This window comes from Acanthopagrus latus, chromosome 21 (assembly GCF_904848185.1).
Source record: "Acanthopagrus latus isolate v.2019 chromosome 21, fAcaLat1.1, whole genome shotgun sequence".
In the NCBI taxonomy this organism is placed as follows: Eukaryota; Metazoa; Chordata; class Actinopteri; order Spariformes; family Sparidae; genus Acanthopagrus; species Acanthopagrus latus.
In genome coordinates this window covers 21,681,711-21,700,214 of record NC_051059.1, presented here as the reverse complement: position 1 = coordinate 21,700,214, position 18,504 = coordinate 21,681,711, and the positions used below count along the sequence as shown (strand labels likewise).

The 18,504-nt window shown below is 43.8% G+C and overlaps 1 protein-coding gene across 4 annotated transcripts in view; it reads right to left on the bottom strand.

Moving 5' to 3' along the window:
* The window catches only part of camsap2b (calmodulin regulated spectrin-associated protein family, member 2b), a 37,498-nt gene that overhangs the window by 16,625 nt on the left and 2,369 nt on the right, over nt 1–18,504 (bottom strand). For 2 of the 4 annotated variants that reach the window (XM_037084715.1, XM_037084717.1), the window contains exons 2-5: nt 12,957–13,216; nt 4,850–5,029; nt 3,859–3,945; nt 3,574–3,603 (exon numbers count right to left, since the gene is read on the bottom strand). In XM_037084715.1, the coding sequence (XP_036940610.1) occupies nt 3,574–3,603; nt 3,859–3,945; nt 4,850–5,029; nt 12,957–13,216 (557 nt within the window). The remainder of the gene's footprint in view (nt 1–3,573; nt 3,604–3,858; nt 3,946–4,849; nt 5,030–12,956; nt 13,217–18,504) is intronic. The other 2 variants (XM_037084718.1, XM_037084716.1) reach the window with 1 other exon arrangement.

The window sequence follows — 18,504 nt, the reverse complement described above, 5'->3', positions numbered from 1 at the left end:
ATGAAGGACATTTTTACTAACAACTACTGTCTTTAAACATCATGAGGGGGGCTTTTAAAATGGAGTCTCGTGTAAATGACATAACAAACACAGCCTGTCATCCTCAGGGAGTCCATGATTAGCTTTCCTGTGTCTATAGCTAACGTTGCATAAACTAGCTTAGCTATTCTCTCAGAGACCTTTGACTTTTGGTGAGGTTGATAAAACACTATATCATATATTCTTTTTTCATGACACACACATCAGCAGACCATAGCTAATTAGAAAAAGGAACAATTTGCCCTGAGAGTCACAAATATTGAATCACAGGTAGCCGTGCTAGCAGCTCTGTGAAGCTACGTCAACGTGCTAAATTAACTAACTGATATATTTTCTTCCTAAATTAATCGGACATTTATTTTATCTATGTTTTTCATGTTGGTGCTGGTATTTTATTTTACTTCTATTCACTATTGCGCGTGTCATTTGTCAAATTTTCCTAACCTGCTTGTTAATAGAAAATGAATCCGCTCAACAACAATGCTAACATGGTAATGTTTACCAAATACAGCAGGCTACAATGTTCACCATCTTAGCTTAGCTTCTTAAGATGCTAACATTTGCTAAATAGCCAATACAAGCATTGCTACAGAACAAAGTAAAGGCATGGCCAAAGTCTGTTGGATTTATCCTCTGGGGAACACGAACATTCAATTTTATTATTATCTGTTGAGCTACTTCAGCTGGAACCAAAGTATTTCACCACAAAGAGCCACAGAGCCGCTATAATGCCTAAAAATACACAAATCATACAAAATACTTTCTCTTTCTCTCACGAGCTCATGAGACTAAAATGTTCTACTGAGCCACAGTTCAGACAAGTTGACAAGTCTGTACAACAGTCAGACGTCTTCTCAACGAATTATGTGTTGTAAAGGAGAAAGTTTAAAACTATCTATCTTGCACAGTTTAAAAATGTGGATCTGCACCACGAGGCCATTAATCATCTCTTGGCTTCTGTCCGAACTCTCCACCACACTTTACTGAAATCTGTTGAAAGGTTTTGAGATGTGTCGTAAACACATGAACCAAAAATGGGACCTTAAAAAGACATCGCCTCCCCGATGAAAGCTATCAGAGCTGGGCTGCGAACGTAAACAGATTTTTATTCACTCCCTATTCATTACGGGATTATCCGACATTGTTCTGATGTTCCACTCGGTCTTATGTGTGAGCACCTACAGTGTGATGAGCATAAACACAGAATCCACACGCTCAGCACTGAGTCATGAGACCACGGTTCAAGATTTTCACACACCATCCCAGAATAGACGAGACCTACTGAGAAGTGTCTTGTGCTCATCCATGAGTGTGTGTTTGTGTGTGTTTGTGTGTGTGTGTGTGTGTTCGCGCAGGCTTGTGTGGACGCGTATGTGTGAAATTATCTCCTCCGAGTGTGTCCTACGCAGTGAATAGACTTCTGTTGAAGAGGGAGCTGTGTGATGGAGCATGGAGTAGGAGAGCAGCTGACTGACACCGAGTGAACAGAGTATTCCTCACGCGCTTTTTAAAAGACCCCTTCGCTCGTCCTAACTTGTTGCCTTCGACAAAGCCCGAGTGTGTCCGTGTGAATCGAGTCCGGGATCGGCTGCAAATCCCGTGTGTATTATCAGCTTACAGAGCAATAGAAGCAAGGCGGCGATCACTCTCACTGTATATTGACACAAAAAACAGACAATGAGCGAGGGGAAAGTTTGCCAAGAAACTCCCACAGCTTCGTCTTAAGACATCCTGCAGCTCTTTCAAAACTCTGCACGGCCTGTAAACACTTTACAACCTGTTGTATGTAAACTGTGATAACGTGGTGTGATGGTCTGTCCACCGCTTTGGTCCTGAGTGAAATATTTTATAATCTACATAATCTACATAATCTTTATAATCTACAGTAAGGTGAAAACTGGTGCAATGTGACTGAATGTGAAAATCCTACAACAACCACAATGCATTGCGCAGCATCGTGACAATGAACATTCCTGCTGATGGGTGACATATTGTTAGCTATAGTAACTTTGGTGATCGTCTGAGCGCTATTGTCAGGTCAGATGTTCAGTTTGTCCAACAGAGTACTTGTTAAGTCTGGAAGTCTGGGTCAAAATGACTTTCTAATACATCACACCTTCTGTCGTTCACACGTTAGGCTTTGACTTTAAAGCTGCCAAGCACACAAAAATAAGGACCATCCAAAGAGAACGTGAACGCAAGAAGCATGGATGACTGTTTATCTTGTTAACTTAGCTCAGGTCAGCACCTTTAGGTCAGCTGAAGTTATCTTTAAAACCACACCAGTTCACTCCACAGCAGTAATGAGTATCTGATGTTTACACATTTACTCATTCACTGGTTCACTGTATTGGACTGCAGGAAGTTTATCCACCGATTCCCATTTAACACAATCGAACTCAGTGAGGTAACATTTATTTTTCCATCTTTCGTCACCATCACAGAGAACAGCGACCTGAGGCGGAGGTCGTGACCTGATAAGTCACTGTGCTGGAGTTTCACGGTGAAGCGAGCTGAAGAGGACAGTGGCGGACTGCTGTGTGTTTGTCCCGGCGGACCGACTCGTTGTGTCACACTGCCGTTACATAACTACGAGTGCTGCAGGATGACAACACTGTCTCTGTCACGGTCTCTCTTTGGCTACAGCTGACAAAGTTCCTGAGTGTCTCTGTCCATGTCGTCCGCTCCCCTCGCTCTGATTATCCCTCCTCGCCTTTTCTTCCCTCTCTGTCTGTCACCGTTTCTCCTCTCTTCCACCGCCTCGCACATTTCTTTGTCTCCTCGAACAGCACTGTCGCGACTCTTGCCAACACTTCTCTGCAGCTGGTCAGAGACTGAGCTCATCTGTTCCTCTGATTTACAGAGCGCTGTGCACTGAGCTGTGAGTGTGTGTGTGTGTGTGTGTGTGTGTGTGTGTGGTTGTGTGCACATCATGTGGGTCTTCATGTGCCCTGTGTGTGTGTGCAGACATGTGCTAATGTGCTAATGCCCACGAGTAGCGAAGATTGTAATCTAATCTAATATTAGCAGATAAGACAAAAACATGAGAGGCGGAGAACGTAATTCAAAACAATTTTTCAAATTAGATAAAGGCACTAAAGCAAAGAGGCCCTGTCTTAAAGGAATAGTTCAACATTTTGGACCCTCCAGGTTAGCTTAGCTTAGCTTAGCTTAGCAACACTGCTGTTGTTCATGAAGATATAACTGTGTAACCCCCCTTAAAGTCACACACGGTTGTTCAAGTGCTCAAATTATGAGAGGTACAATCTGTTACTTAGTGAATTTTGGAGGTTCAATTTAAAACTTTGTGCAGAGCTAGGCTGCTCCCACTCTTTATGCTAAGCTAAGCTAAACATTCACCTGTCTCTAGATCTGTACTTATAACCCAGATATGAACACATTTTATATTGTAACACCCCCAAATGTCATCTAACAGCCAGCAGGGAGTGAATAAGGAGTGAAAGTAGTGAATTAACAGTGATGTCAAACCATAAGTTGTGGTTTTAAAGGGAGTTGTATAGTTTAAATATCTACCTGGCAGTGTGCCTTTCCACAAAACGCTCCCTGAAACCACAATTTGTCATTTATACATTTCAGTTGGTGTGCCGATTAAATAAAGCAGATATTAAGTGTTAATTGGTCAGTTTTGGAGTGGCTGGTGTGACAGAACCAGGCCAGCCGCTTCCCCCTTTTTTCCACTCTTATGCTAAAAACATTGCTCTGTACTTAGAACACAGACGAAACATTGGAATATTCCTTTAACCACCCTGTCATTTACATACCTGGGGAATGAGAGTTTGTGTTACAGTGTTTTCTTACTTTTTGGGTTGTGGAGTTAGATTCCTGGTAGGAAGCCTCTCTCAGCTTTTGCTCCTCAACGAGGATGTCCCTCAGGTGTTCATTCACCTGAAGAGAAAGAGAGAGAGAGAGAGAGAGAGAGACAGGAAGACAGACAGAGATCAAGGTCAAATTTCAGACAAACACTCTGAATGGTTCGTCTGTGTTGGAGAGAGGAGAGACTCGAAAACACGGGAACAAGAGCCTCCACACATCAAAGAAGGACTTTTCAGCACCACTTCTGCCCATTAGCTGATGCTAAATGTTATTGAAACCTGATACGCAGCACTCAGCTGACTTCCGACTCAAGCACAATGTATATAAACAGCATCAAAGATTACTATAAAGATAGTATTTCTCCTTTAAAAAGACCCCCTCTTTAATAATTACTGCTGTTCTGACTTCAAAGGTTCTGTACAAACAGTGACGTGACATTTTGGCCCGAGGACGCACGAGGTCGCCTCGGACTCGTTCTATGAATCGCGCATCCGCACGGTCACATGTGTATTTGTGTCTATAAATGAAGCCTACATGTGTATCTTCCTGCCTTTGGGCTGGAAAATAGAGCAGCAGAGCACATGAGATTCTTTGGATAGTAATGGCAGCCATCTCTGTTATGATAGGTCAATATCATATTTTATCATATATATCTGTGACATAAATCTCCTGCAAAGTCAGCAAAAGCAACTTTAAGTGACTAAATAATCTGTAGGATAATTATTAAAGTTGCAATCACAGAGACTTCTGCCCTCTTAAAGCTTAAAGACCACATGAGGTCGGACTTTACCCTCCAAATCAGGCTTTAGCTGACCAGAGGAGGTTAGGTTGAGTGTTTTTGGTAATCTCTCTGACGTGATTACATGTGCTTGTTTCCAGCTCGTCCTCTACTTTTTATTGCAACCATATTGGAGGAATTGACGATGACATGTCTTTGTGGTTTTCTGTGTGCACACGGATGCGCTCCTGTGTGTACCTTGTTGATCCAGGTGATGATTGCGTCCTCGGTGTCATATGGCAGCTCCTGGATGTGTCCGTCACCGTGGGAGGGCTCAGCGGAGGAGTACCTGTTGATGCAGGACATCACCCGCTCCACGCTCACCATCTCCACCGTGTACGCCATCATCAGGGTGTCAATGAGCGCCAGATGGGAACTCTGTAGAGAAAAAATACAGCAGATTTGTAACAACCGCCTTTTACTTCTTCAGAAGCATCAGACTGACAATTAAAGGCCTAACGTGCTTGTTTGTGTTTCTGCAAATCACACTGAATGTGGCTCTACATAATGGGTATTTTTTGAAATGCAAAGCTGCTGAAATCTTGTTAAAATTCTTGTTTTCATTCAACAGAAACTGAATGATCTGAAAGCGCTCTTCTCCTGAACAAGACAAGACAAGACACAAGACATCAACTTTCTGGAATCAGCATCCGAAAAAACAGCACCTGCAAGACAGAAATTATGATTCGACAAAAATAAATTCATTAAATGTAAGTGTGACATTCGGTGTCCCCTGGCGCATGAAATGTGATGCTGCAGCATTACACATTTCGAGCGGAGGCTCTAAAAGTAAACACTGAACAACTGGTGCTCAACATCAGCACCACATGTTCTCCAGGAAGTCACTCCCTGTGAAAACAACCACCAGCTGCACTGCTGGAGTGGGTGAACATTTTCACCCTGAAGCACAAGAGTTTGGAATTTTTGCCATACCGTGATAATTTCGGGGGCATTTTATACGCTTTTTTAGTGACATTGTTGAGAGAGATGACAGGAAATGAGGGGAGAGAGGAAAAACATGCAGCGAACACAACCAGCCGCCCTCACAAATTTTAATGTGGCAGTTTATTGTAAAACATGTAGATGAGCCAGACATTTTTCAGCAGCCTGTTGAAAACCTTTATAAAAAGAGACATATTGTGCTGATTTTCAGGCTCATCATTTTATTTTGGGTTCCTACTAGAACATGTTTAAATGTTTTTGTGCCCCCCGTACCCAGTCTGCTCTGATTGGTCAGCTCACACAAGCCTGAGAACTACTCACCGTGTCTCTGGTCGGCTCTGTTGTGTTTTCAGCCTCCAGTTAGCTTCACTTCGACCATTAATGCGGGTATTAATTATGCAAGTGTGTGACACAGTAACATAGTGTCTATCAGTGTTGATTCTGCTTACGTATGATAAGATACAGGATTTCACCACCATCACAAATACACAGTCTTGTTCTCACAACTCTCCTTTTGCAGTGACGTTTGTTTACACCCTCTGTGTGTGTTGATTTGTGTTCAGCTTGAACTAAAAAAAAATGACTGTAATTGTTTGTTACGTAAGCACACTAGCATCACACTTAAAACCCGGACAGAGTTCTGTGGACACCTGAGGATCAACATTTCTGATCACGATCTGTCCGACCTCTCTTGCCTCGTGACATCTGAAACCACTCTACGCTCTTGAAAGTCTGCACACGAAGAACTACTCTTACTCACGGCCTAATTTTGAGTCATTCACTTGATTCAAGTGGTTTCACCAGCCCTCAACACCTACACAAAGGTTGACATTCTCCTGGCCTTTCTAATCCCATTCCAGGCCGGTCAGACCAACAGACCTCCCCTTCCCCTTCCTGTCACACCACAGGTCCGCTCAAAAAACATCTACGCTCCTTGTGTATGTGCGTGCTTGTAGCTTACCTAAGCATCTATATGAGTCCAACCTAACTAAACAAACACCTCAAGTCAGGTGCGCCATGATCCAAACCAACAGACTCAAAACAAGCACAGGCGTCTATTCATGACCACAGAGCCTCGTGTAGCAGCCAGTGTGAGCAAGTGTTTCCCCCGAGAAAAAAACCGATCCAGATCCAGTGCTACGACTGGGCTGCTACCTCATGCTCCAGTCTAAACAGACAGAAGAAATAAGCCTCATGGAAATAAGTGCGGGGATACCTAGAAAAAGAAAAGACGTGTGACCTGATGTCAGACTGATGTCACTAAAGGAGCAGTATGAAGTTTTGGAAAGGTTTTCAAACTCAGAAAGGTCATATCTACAATATTAATGAGGAAATAACACAAACTCTGAATAAATATTTGATACATTTACACAATTGAGTAAACCAGATGTCCTCAGAATAAAAATAAGGTCTCAAGAACACCATCTGAAGCTAGAAAGGTGGCAGGGTCCGCCACACATAAACAAAGTAAATCAACATGAACTATTCAGTCGTGGAAGTCAATGAATGAAGATTTTTGTCATGGTGTATATATATTATATTTATTTATTCTCAAAATTCTTGTTGATAATCACTCTTGGTATCTTTCTGAATCTTCATTATCTCAGCTGCACATTGGTGGTAATCACAGGTTTATATCCCTATTTGTTATCATATAGCGCCTTCTCATCAAGATCTGTGCAGTATTCATTGGGAAATGTATGAAAATATCAAAAAACACCTCTGAATGTTAATGAAAGTGAGAGAAGTCTGAAACAGCACTGAAAGTGAACAAGGTCTATTCTGGGCTGTGACCCGTCCTCCATCCGAGTTTCATGGAAATCCATTCAGTTGTTTATGTGTGATCCTGCTGACAAACCAACAACTGACACGGTTGAAAACATAACCTCCAGGGCGGAGATAGAAATCTTACTGAGAGTGGAACAGTTGTTTGTAGACACTGATGCATAGTTGACCTACATGAAGATGTTATAGTTGGTGGACATACAGTATGTTGTACTGAACGCTACAGCTGTGCGGCCTTACACGAGTAAACAGGATGGTTTTGGTTGGCGCCTGAACAAAGAGCTGCTGAACTAAATGAGCTGATATTGAAACATTCTGCAGACGCTGTTTTGAATTCCTGCATCTTCAGGATATTACAGAATGTTTGACATTGCTCGCATTCAGAGGTACAGCAGTCAGGTGGACTGACTGATGGAGAGACAGAGAGGCAGAGAGAGAGAGAGAGACATGCTGAGCAGCCAAGACTGGAACTGAAGCTCCAGAAAACATGATCTTCATGAAAAAGCACTGAGCTCTTCCCTGTGATTGAAGCTTTTCTGAACTCATTTACATAAAACCCCTAAATCTTTAATGTAGCTAAGAAGCTTGTGTAAGTGTGTGTGTGTGTGTGTGTGTGTGTGTGTGTGTGTGTGTGTGTGTGTGTGTGTGTGCAAAGTCACATGAATCTAAATGGTAATGAGAAATCACTTGGGTTAATTTATGTTTCATTAGGACTTTTGTAAGTCAATATTGGTGTTAAAACACAGCATAAAAACAACACATTATATCACAGTTTAGCACGCCTATAGTGTAGAGTGGAATATAAACATCTGTCCATCCCTGAACAGAACTGTATGTTTTCTACATTTTATGTACAGGGACCGACTTTATGAAAACAGGAAGCATGCTGACGGCAGGGTAGCTTTAAGGGAAAAGGAGGAGGGCCCTTAAAATAAACACAGAATAATCATTACAGGGAGAAACTTGTCATGAAATCAGAATTAATGTTTTTACATTTTTGTCCGTGCACAGATAATTAACCCTGTTTGTCTACAGGATAAAAATGTCTGAACGGATTTCTATGAAAGTAAGATAGAAAAATGTCTCAACACAGAATTCACACTGTTAATTTCTGGTGCAGATCCAGGAGTTTTCTCCCCACTTCCTCTAACATTGCAAGAACAGCGCTTTCTCCTGCAGTGTTGTAAGTTTCTCAGGGAAGAATGCATGATTAAAACAAATGCATTTAGGTGGCTGGTGACTATAAGTGAGTAAAAGTAGTATAACATAGAGAGACGTGTGTTCATGGCCAAACGATCTTTAACAGTGAATACTGCTGAAATATAGAGCTATTTAACACTTAATAAGAAGTAAGCTGAAGTACGCTGAAACCTCTCGAGACACCAGTGAGTTTCATACACTCCCTGTGGTGACATCAATTTGTTATTTTCATGATTATTATTAATTGTCATGAGATTATTATTACTCAAGTGTAGGACTGAAACATTGACATCAACATGACTGCGTTTTGGTTCATATGCCATAGTTTTCTCTGCAATGTCTCTCACAGGCCAGTGTGTTCAGATCTAACGTGCACGTGCATGTGTGTACAGTGTATATGTGTACATGGGTGTGTGTGTGTGTGTGTACATGGGTGTGTACAGAGGAGACAGAGAAGAAGACAGACAGACAGGCAGACAGACAGTTTGTGGAGCTGCTGCTTACATATCTACAGACTGTTCTGGTATCTACTACTGTTGACACTACAGCATGGATTTAAAAGCCATGTGCTGCCTATTATCCCTTCACAAAGACCTGTAGGGTGTGTGTGTGTGTGTGTGTGTGTGTGTGTGTGTGTGTGTGTGTGTGTGTGTGTGTGTGTGTGCAGGAGCAAGTCTAACCCACTGATGGAGGCAGACACGCCTTATAAGGCTGTGGAAATGGTGGCACACACACTGGTCATAAAGGGCTGTAAAGAGCTGCAGTGCACTCATGCACACTATCTAACAGGAGCATCAGTATTCAGCGTCACTGCTGTTGTATGGCTGCATGAGTGTGTGTGTGTGTGAGCGTGAGTGTGTGTGTGTGTGCCCTTGATCAAAGGCGTCCATAGGAAAGCGCTCTACAGCTGAGCAAACAGATAATCAAAGTAACCTCTTTCCGCACAAACAAAAGCGAGTGACGGTTCGACGCAGACACACACACACACACTCGGAGGAGGCCGACGTTGAGAGTGTTTTTATGGGACAACTTTACACCTCCATGTCTGGGTGCTGGTCAGACGTCAGTGTGCGCTGACCGTCAGGGCGCAATTGTCCAACTCTTGTTATCTGTCTCACACACACACACACACACAAATTCCTGCAAATCTTTTTTGTCAGAAAGCTTTTAGACGGAGGGACACGCCTCTCTGCAGGAAAATTCAATTACCGCTCTGTCTCTCTCTCGCTCCTCCGTCACTCCCTCGCCTTAGTGTTTTAACATTTAGAGCATGTGTGTGAGCGAAAAAAGTACAACTAAGAAAGGCACGCGCAGCTCTTTGCGCACACTGCTGGAGGTCTGACGGCTCTTTGGGGAGTGTGTGTTTGTGTGTGTGTGTGTGATCTGAGAGGAGGGGGCTCTCATTTGTGCACCAGACGTGCTCCGGCTCACAGCGAGACCCCACCCTCCTCCACGCTGCTGCAGTAGTGCACATCACGTCTTCCTCCTTCCTGCGCTCTGCTCTGCTCCTCTCCTCGACCCTCCCTGCTCCTCATGTGCTCCCCTCTTCCCTGCGCCTCCCCTCTTTTCTCCCCTTCTTTCCAGATGGCCATATTAACAGTAGGGCCTTTTCCACTCCGTTCTCTGGCACGCACATGTCGTCCCGCCTGCCAAAAAGGCAATACCTTCCTCCCCTCTCCTCTCTAGCTTTCCCTTCCCCTTGCCTTTCCAAAGCTCATCCCCCCCATCTCTCCCTTTCCCTTTTCCATTCGTCCTCTCGTAGACTTCCATGCTCACCCTTTTCCTCTCCTCTCTTGCTCCACTTTCCGGCTTCCTCCCAGATCGCAGCCAAATGGCAGCCGCCCCCTAAACTCTTTCCTTCCCCCACTTTCCCTCCTTCTCTGCCTCTCTCTATATATCCACTCTCCCTGTGACAGACTGCCACGCTCCTCCTCCTCCTCCCCGACACCAGTTATTCTTCTGTTGCACTGAATCTGGAAAACCATGAGGTCATCATTTTCCCCGCAGATATAACATAACCCCAAAATGAAAAGTCTTCACTTTGGCGTGACTGAATTTATCCCGCTGAGTCCACAAATACACACAGACAGCGAAACAGTTCCTCTACTTCGCAGAACCAATCTGGTGAATTCAGAAGGAGCCACAATAAGGACGGACAGGTTAACAAATTGCCTGGCTGTGCGTTGCACAAATGAAGGTCAATAGTCAGAGGGAGTCGAGGGGCTCCGGGCTCCATTTGTCCACTTAAAGCTTCCCTTAAATCACCTGCAGCACCCACACAACTACGGCCAGACTCACATGACTTTTATAGGTGCAAAGGACAAGGGATCATTACGCGCTGCACCTAATCACCGCCCGTCATTACATCCTCAATCAATGAGTTCTGTAGCGAGCACATAAACGTGTCTGTCACTGGTGACTTTGAGTTTTTTCTCCTCTGGAGCAGAGGGCAAACAAAACACAATCGAGAGAGAGAGAGAAAGAGGGAGAGAGAGAGAGAGAATGATCTGTGGGCTCTGACGAGGGCTTGATAAAATATGCTTAGGCTTCAATTAAATATTCAGGAGGATAACGATGTCCCGGTCTCTTTTAATCCACACAGATAAGAGTTTGCAAGATGAGGCGGAGGCGGAGGAGCAAAAGGGCTAAAATAGAGACCGTGACAGGAGGAGGGAGATGAAGACTGAAGGAGGAGGGTGGCAACAGAGACGGAGAGAGCGAGAGAGAGAGCGAGAGAGAGAGCGAGAGAGAGAGAGAGTTGAGGGAAAGAAACAGTAAGACAGACGGAGAGAGACAGAGTGAGAACAGGAGAGGGAGGGAGGGAGGGAGGGTGCACTGCAATGCAGACACCTTTTGGCGTCAGCAGAAGTGCCCGCTCTCCAGCCATGCATGTGCCAGCAGCGTGTCTGGATCAGGCTGCCACCGACTCGTCCTCCTTTCATAACTACAAACAGCAGAAATTAGCAATTTTTGGGCTCATTTCCAGTCTTCCAAATCCAGTAAAATCCAAGCTGACAGTGTGCTCTAGATGTGAAACAGTAAGATGATTAATTGATTAGTCAATCAACAGGAAGTTATTGACAGTTTTGGATTCGTTTCTCACGCTAAATTAGCTTGTTCCAGATGTGAGAATTCTCTGCTGCATCACATTATAAACTGAATATATTCAGGGTTTAAGAGGTTGGACCAACACTAAATAAGAGCTATAAAGACGTTAGTTTGGGCTTTTACAATCTACCGATGATCGTAAAATAATATTGCAAAATTTTTGGATTGTGTCACAGTGCATGATATATAAATCTCCGTATTTCAAAACCACATCCAAAGCATTCATAAATCTACATTATTTTCATCCAAACACATCCAGGTCTTCCAGGGTGCAACTATTTCGGTTGCACATGCACCAAAAACTCTGTTAAGTGTGCCTTGTTATTTCTTGGGTGCACCAGTGTGCCTAAAATGTATTTAATGATTTATTTTTAAAACAGTTGAGGTTATGGCGACTGGCCACCTGTTGGATTCATACTCCCAACAAACAGTGTCAGCGTATCACCAGAGGAGCTGCTAACTGCTGCTAACTGTATTCTGTTCATATACCCCATGTTTTTAGCTACTGTTAGCTTGATTACCTCAGTTAGCCGTGCAGCTAACTGGACAACAGGGGGAGTGTTTGTGTTTACACAGCTAGGAGCTTACTGCTGGGAGGTTTTCAGGCCTGAGGCTATCTAGTTAGCATGCTAACATCAGTAGATACCTCTACAACATAGCTCTCTAATGACACGGAGGCTCAACGTGAGTAATGGGTTGCTATAGGAAACCCGTCATTAGCGGTTGTTGTGTTGTTGGCGGATGTTAGGACACATGGAGCGTTTCACATCAACACAAAATCTTATAACTCACTTATTCTCCCCGAGGGGGAAGACACAGCGGAGCTCACAGTTAACATCTACTAGTGATAAAGCCTTGAAACAATGAGCGGACAAATTAATTAGTCTGCTGATGGAAAACAAATTGATCTGAGTCATTTATGGAGCAGCTGGTGGCTGCAGCTTCTCAAATAAGCGGATCTGTGGATTTGTTTTTGTTTTCTATCATTTTAAATAGTATATGTTTGAGTTTAATACTGTTTAATACTGTCTGAAGACATAATCTTGGGCTTTGGGAAATTGTGGTGAACATTTTTTGCAGGTTTTTGGCATTTAAAGCATAATAATGACAATGAATACTTGATTTTAGCCCTAGTTTTACAGTGTGCTTGTGTGCTTTTCTAAATCTCTTAGGCGTGAACATGCAAAAGGCTGAACTGTAAAACTTAAGAACCAGCAGAACGATCGGGATGTTTTCAGTCACGTGCTCCGCAATGGTCACGTCCACTCACCATGTGTATGGGCGTGCTGGTCAGATCTCTCTCCGTCACCAGTCGGTCCTGGTCGGTCACGTACAGGCCTTTCTGAGCCAGAGCCTGGATGACGGCGTTGTGTCCCAGCAGAGGTTTGACGGCATCACTGCGGAGGATCAGGCTCCCGGCCCGGCAGTACAGCTCTGCAGACTGGAGCAGGCAGGCCACGGGAGGCTTCAGGTGCTCCTGGTTGTACTGGTCCCTGTATAAAGGCTCCACCAGCTCCTCTGGTACTGCATCTGAGGGGAGAGAGTAGACAGAGAAGGAGATAGGAATTGGGGTTAGAGCTGGTTTCGAGCACATCGCGTCCTGCAGCTGCATCATCGACGCAGAGAAGCAATGCAGGCAATAAAAGAAGCTACGCTATTATTTCTAGATTTTTTACAGCCTTTGTTGTTGTTGCTATGGCATCAGTACAGCACAGCGTAGCTTGGAGCTTCGCCACCGTGGCCACAAGCAGCTCAAAGCTTGTTGCAAACACACCCAGAAAAGATGGTGCACACCACAAAACTTCCTGATCAGCATCACTGGAAAACAAAGGTCAGCGAGGGGTGAGAGCCAAAAGTCGTACTTGAGGAAAAGTAAAGACAACGAAAAGTTGAGTAAAAGTCTTGAAGTAGCTGATATTACATGTACATACGTATCAAAAGTGCAAGCAAAAGTGTATTATGCACATTAATGTATATTTGCTAAATATGTGTTGGGTAATCGACTCAACCCAAAGTATTCAGAACACTGCACATACAAAAAAAGCTGAAATAAAAATACTCTTCTTTGGCTCTGATGCCTCCTGTAACCTGCAAAGTAACTAGTAACTAAAGTTGTCAAACAAATTTAATGGATCAAGAAGAAAAGAGTAGCAGAAAATGTAAATACTCAAGTAAAGTACAAATCCCTCAAAATAAAGTACTTCAGTTACTGTACTGAAATCCACTGATGTCCCGTGTATATGTGCTTATCTCGCTGAAGATCCACACAGGGGACATCTTGTGAGCACAAAGCCACAGTGTGTGTGTGTGTGTGTGTGTGTGTGTGTGTGTGCAGTTGTAGGTGTGTGTATGTGTATATGTAGGTAGAAGTGTATTTTTCAAAGCGTGGAATACCTTCTAATCTTGTTACCTCATCCAGTAAATCTGATTAGAATAAGGTAGCACACACACACACACACACACTTCTCCCTTCCTTCTCTCACCCGAATACTATGTTGCTGTTAACCACATGTTGTGAGTCAAAGTTATAATATACGAGTCATCAATCTGTCAGACATACACACTGCAGCTCTCTCCTGTGTGTGTCACTTTAGACACTGTTATAGGAATGTGTGTTGTGTTTGTTTGTGTGCGTGTGAGTGTGTGTGAGTGTGTATTCCTGGTGTGTGGGGTCATTTCCTCTCTGGCTGCCTCTGAATCACACTGAAGGAAACAAAGGACACTAGAGGGGATCTATCTTAAAGGTGCAGCTTTCTGTTCTTTAACCCTCAGTAATAACAAACACTGTGGAGGCTCATTGCGACGGAGCGACGGAGCAATATGAGAGATTTAAAGCTCAGTTGAAAAAAAAAAAAAAATCCATTAAGCTTGTGATCAAACCTCAGCAGTTTTCCAGTGGCTGTGGTTGGTGCAGCCCCCCCTTTCCTCCCCGCCATAACCCTGCAGTGGGTGATGAAAAGAGATATTTAAAGCAACAGGCAGATGTTGAGTCTTCATGACGAGCCCTCCTGCGTCGAGTCACAACTACCAAATCGATCCAGCTTTTGTCAGAGTGTCTATAAAGCTGTGTGTTAGAGCTGCGCTTCTTCAGAACACAAATTTGCCAACCAAAGCAACATATCAGTGACGTAACTATGCTATTGTGAGAAATGGTTAGTAACCGGACACGTCCAAGTTCACAAAAGCCTCTCATCCGATGACTTTTAAGCTTTGAGGGTTGATAAAATCACTCAGAAAATGATCAGCAGGCTACAAAAAGCAACGAGAGCGAGTTTTCTAGAGTTCATGAAAATCTGCCTCGTCAAGTTAAATCCCTCTCCTTTGTGTTGGCCATCAAAGAGGAAACGGTCAGGAAGTAGCTGCCACAGGAAGTCCAGGCACGGAGAGAAGACTGCTCCCCTGGAGACCCCCGGGATCACAGCTCAGCACACAACATCACGGTCAGCAGAGTTGATCTCCGCTGTCGAACTGCTCTTTGTCTAAAACAGATCTCGGTCGCCAACTGGTAACGATTCCTGATGTTTTACACAGACTGAATGTTCTCAGCATGTACTGCTTCCTCACTCTTCATTTGCGACGGCGCTGATGTCCTGCTTTATACAGATTATTATCATGTGATACACGATAACAACGAAAAAATAATTAAAGGTACTTTATGCAAGATTTGGCAGCTGTTGCTGTAAACTCATCATCTAGAAACAGATGGTTGATTATTGAGTGTCATTCCCAGGTTGCTATTTGTTGACTTTGGGACTTGGGAACACAACACTGACATATTAGCACCTTTTATGCTAATATGGTGAACTATTGCCAATCTATGGAGCAACACAATCATCCATTTGAGTCTCTTTTCTGGCCAATATTCACGCTCTTTTTAGCACTATTTTGGTCTCGACTAACTCCTGAGGGAAATATCTCGCCCTTTAACTGCTAAATGCTACCCTATGTTCGACTGCTAGTCACTAACCGTGTCTCTTTTGTTTGGTGTTAAGCTGGTAATACAGTTGTGCTTGCTAAAAAGTGACTACAAGAGCGGTGAGAACGAACCAAAACAGGCTGTAAAACCAAAACAGAGGGCTGAAAGAGGCTAAATCTCTGAGGGGAACCAGAGTACGTTCGCTTCATCAGCACGCTTATTTGGAAGATGCCTATACGTCCGAAGCGACTTGCATGTTCTTCTGATACATCAGGTCTAATTTTAGGTTTGCTCAACGACACACACGGACAGGAGAAGCTGGGGATCAAACCACAAACCCTACAATTAAGAGCCAACCCTCTCTGCCATCGGAGCTACGGGGTCATAACATTTAGCTACATGACGGCTGCTCCGCACGCTTAGTGAGCTAGTTAACAGCATGAGCTAACATCTCATTCCAAAGCTCCCTAACCTGTGAAACACCGAACACGAGGCCATTAAAGTCACTGCACGGTCTTTCCTCTCTTCAGGGAGGATGGAGGATGCATGTTTTCATTCAAGCCAATCGACATCATCTGATTTCACAGATCAGTTCCATCACAGTTTTACAGGCGAAGCAGCACTTATTCCGCCAACATATTTGTTTTAAGCGACGCTAATGGAGGTGAGGATTTGCATTTTTTACATCAGTCCAAGGGCATCCTCCGAGCGAGCTGAACGAGATCACCGCGCCGACTCTGCGCTGCAGCAGACTCCGCGATACAAACCCTGTGGTGGAGACTCACCATGAAATTACAGCTTAGATGCCGAAAATATGACCTCTACATTTTAAATTTAACATTCAGCCACTTGCAATTTGTCAGAGATCGTTTTGAAGTTTCGCATCTGATTCAATGTTCAATTTAAAAAAAAAAAACAACAACAAGAAAGCAGATGTTGCTGCTGACTGCAGCTCGCACTCAACCCAAAACTGAGGTGAACAAAGGCCAGACAAGTGACCAGAAACCACCCGCTGCATCAGTCACAGGAGGAACCGATCAATGCTGGCTGTGTATTGATCCTCCACTCATATCTGTGTTTTACATATTCGGATCCCTCTCTTGGATGTTTCAGCTTCACTGTGCAGGATAATTAACATATTGACATTAAATCATTAAAGATATAATATGTAACTTTTTTGAACCAAAATATACCATTGTTGTATTTTTAGCTGAGTTGTGTAGTTACATTAACCTCAGTGTTTCCACTAGGGTTAGGGTTATGTTCAAACCAAGAGAAATATCTTTTTTGTTTTTTAGGACACAGCGTGTTTCTTTCGGTCACCTGTCGCTAGTAAGAAAACTGGCGAACAAGGCTAAACGTGATGAGAACAAAATACGAGCTCGTCTGACAACATTTGAGCCTGAGTTGCCACCATTTTTAGACCAGGAGCACCTGTGTGACTAACATTTAACTTTTTTAAAATCACCATCCTGTAAAAAAAACAAACAAAACACCAGTAGCAACATTTCTGCGAGCAACACTTTCTGCTTCTTGCCGATTTTAGTGGTTGGCGCTCCTAAATTTTGTGCCGGAGCTCCTAAAATCGAGGGTACGATGGTGGAAAAAGTGAGTCTGGAGCCCTGAGAGGGATTTTCATTTGTAATGCTGGTTGTTTAAAAAAAAACATGAAGACAGCAACTCCCATAATCCCATGTGACTTCATAACATCATCAAAATAAATCTTGTGCATTAAACACAAGAATCGACTTTTCAGTGAGGTAGTTTGCATAGTTTCGGGATTTTCAATCAGAGACGGGAAGTAAATGTGATTCTAACTTCTTAATTGAAGCATGTGTGAAAAAACTTGCATCGGACACAAATTATTACCCAATCAGAGAAGCTTTCTGTCCGTCTGCTCGGATCTTTAACTAAACTTTGGTACATCAGGGCAGCACTGCAGCACCATCGTTAAAACCTGATCCGTCCTCTCTTCCTCTGCTGAAGAGTTCATATGACGGCAACACCACGACAAAAGTGTGTATAGACGGTGGAGCTCTGACATTTATTACACACCCACACACTTAAACTCCACATGCATGTGTAAATGTCGGTCCAGATCTTTACAAAGCACTTTATAGACCGCCTTATCCGTCTCTTTTATCATCCTCTTCCCTATGAATCGCTCTTTAACTACATGTTTACTTCATGGCTTGGTACTGCTACTTAATGTGTACGTATTGTGTACGTTTTCCACGTGCTGAAGCAAAATCCACCCTCTCTGAAGTTTCGGCTGATGAGAAAGTTGTTACATCTGAGCAAGGTTTCAGACCATCCGTCATCGGTCCAAAGTAGGCCAAACCGGGCTCTGAGGACTGGCTATGAATTGGGCCACAGTTCTCGGCTGTGCTGGGAGCTGAAACTGTGTCACTGGGGGGACGGGAGAAAGACGATGGCGGTGGCGGCGGCGGTACGGTAACAGCCATAGCTCTTGTTGAACTAAAAGTGTCTGTCTCGCATGTTGCCGTGCTCTACCTCCTGTGTCTCTCCACCATTTTACATTTTCATGTGCAGCCCCGTCTGGGATCAACGAGAGTGATTCAGAGGTCTGTCTTTTGATCCGTCTGTCTGTCTGTCTGTGTGGCGGAGACTCCCCCCGGTATTGTATACAGAGGAGCAGCCGTTAAAAGCATTCATTAGGAGCTGGAGTAAAACCTCTGGACTGGAATTACTCAGTATGACGACAGGCCGCCCAGAGCTGCAGCTTCCAAGACCGCACTGAGGACAGGAGGCCGGCCAGCGCTCGCACACATGGAGTCCCACATACAGAATAACGACTGACACACACACACACACACACACACACACACACATCCACATGGAAACATCGTCACTGTTCCTGACAACAGAACCACAACCAAAC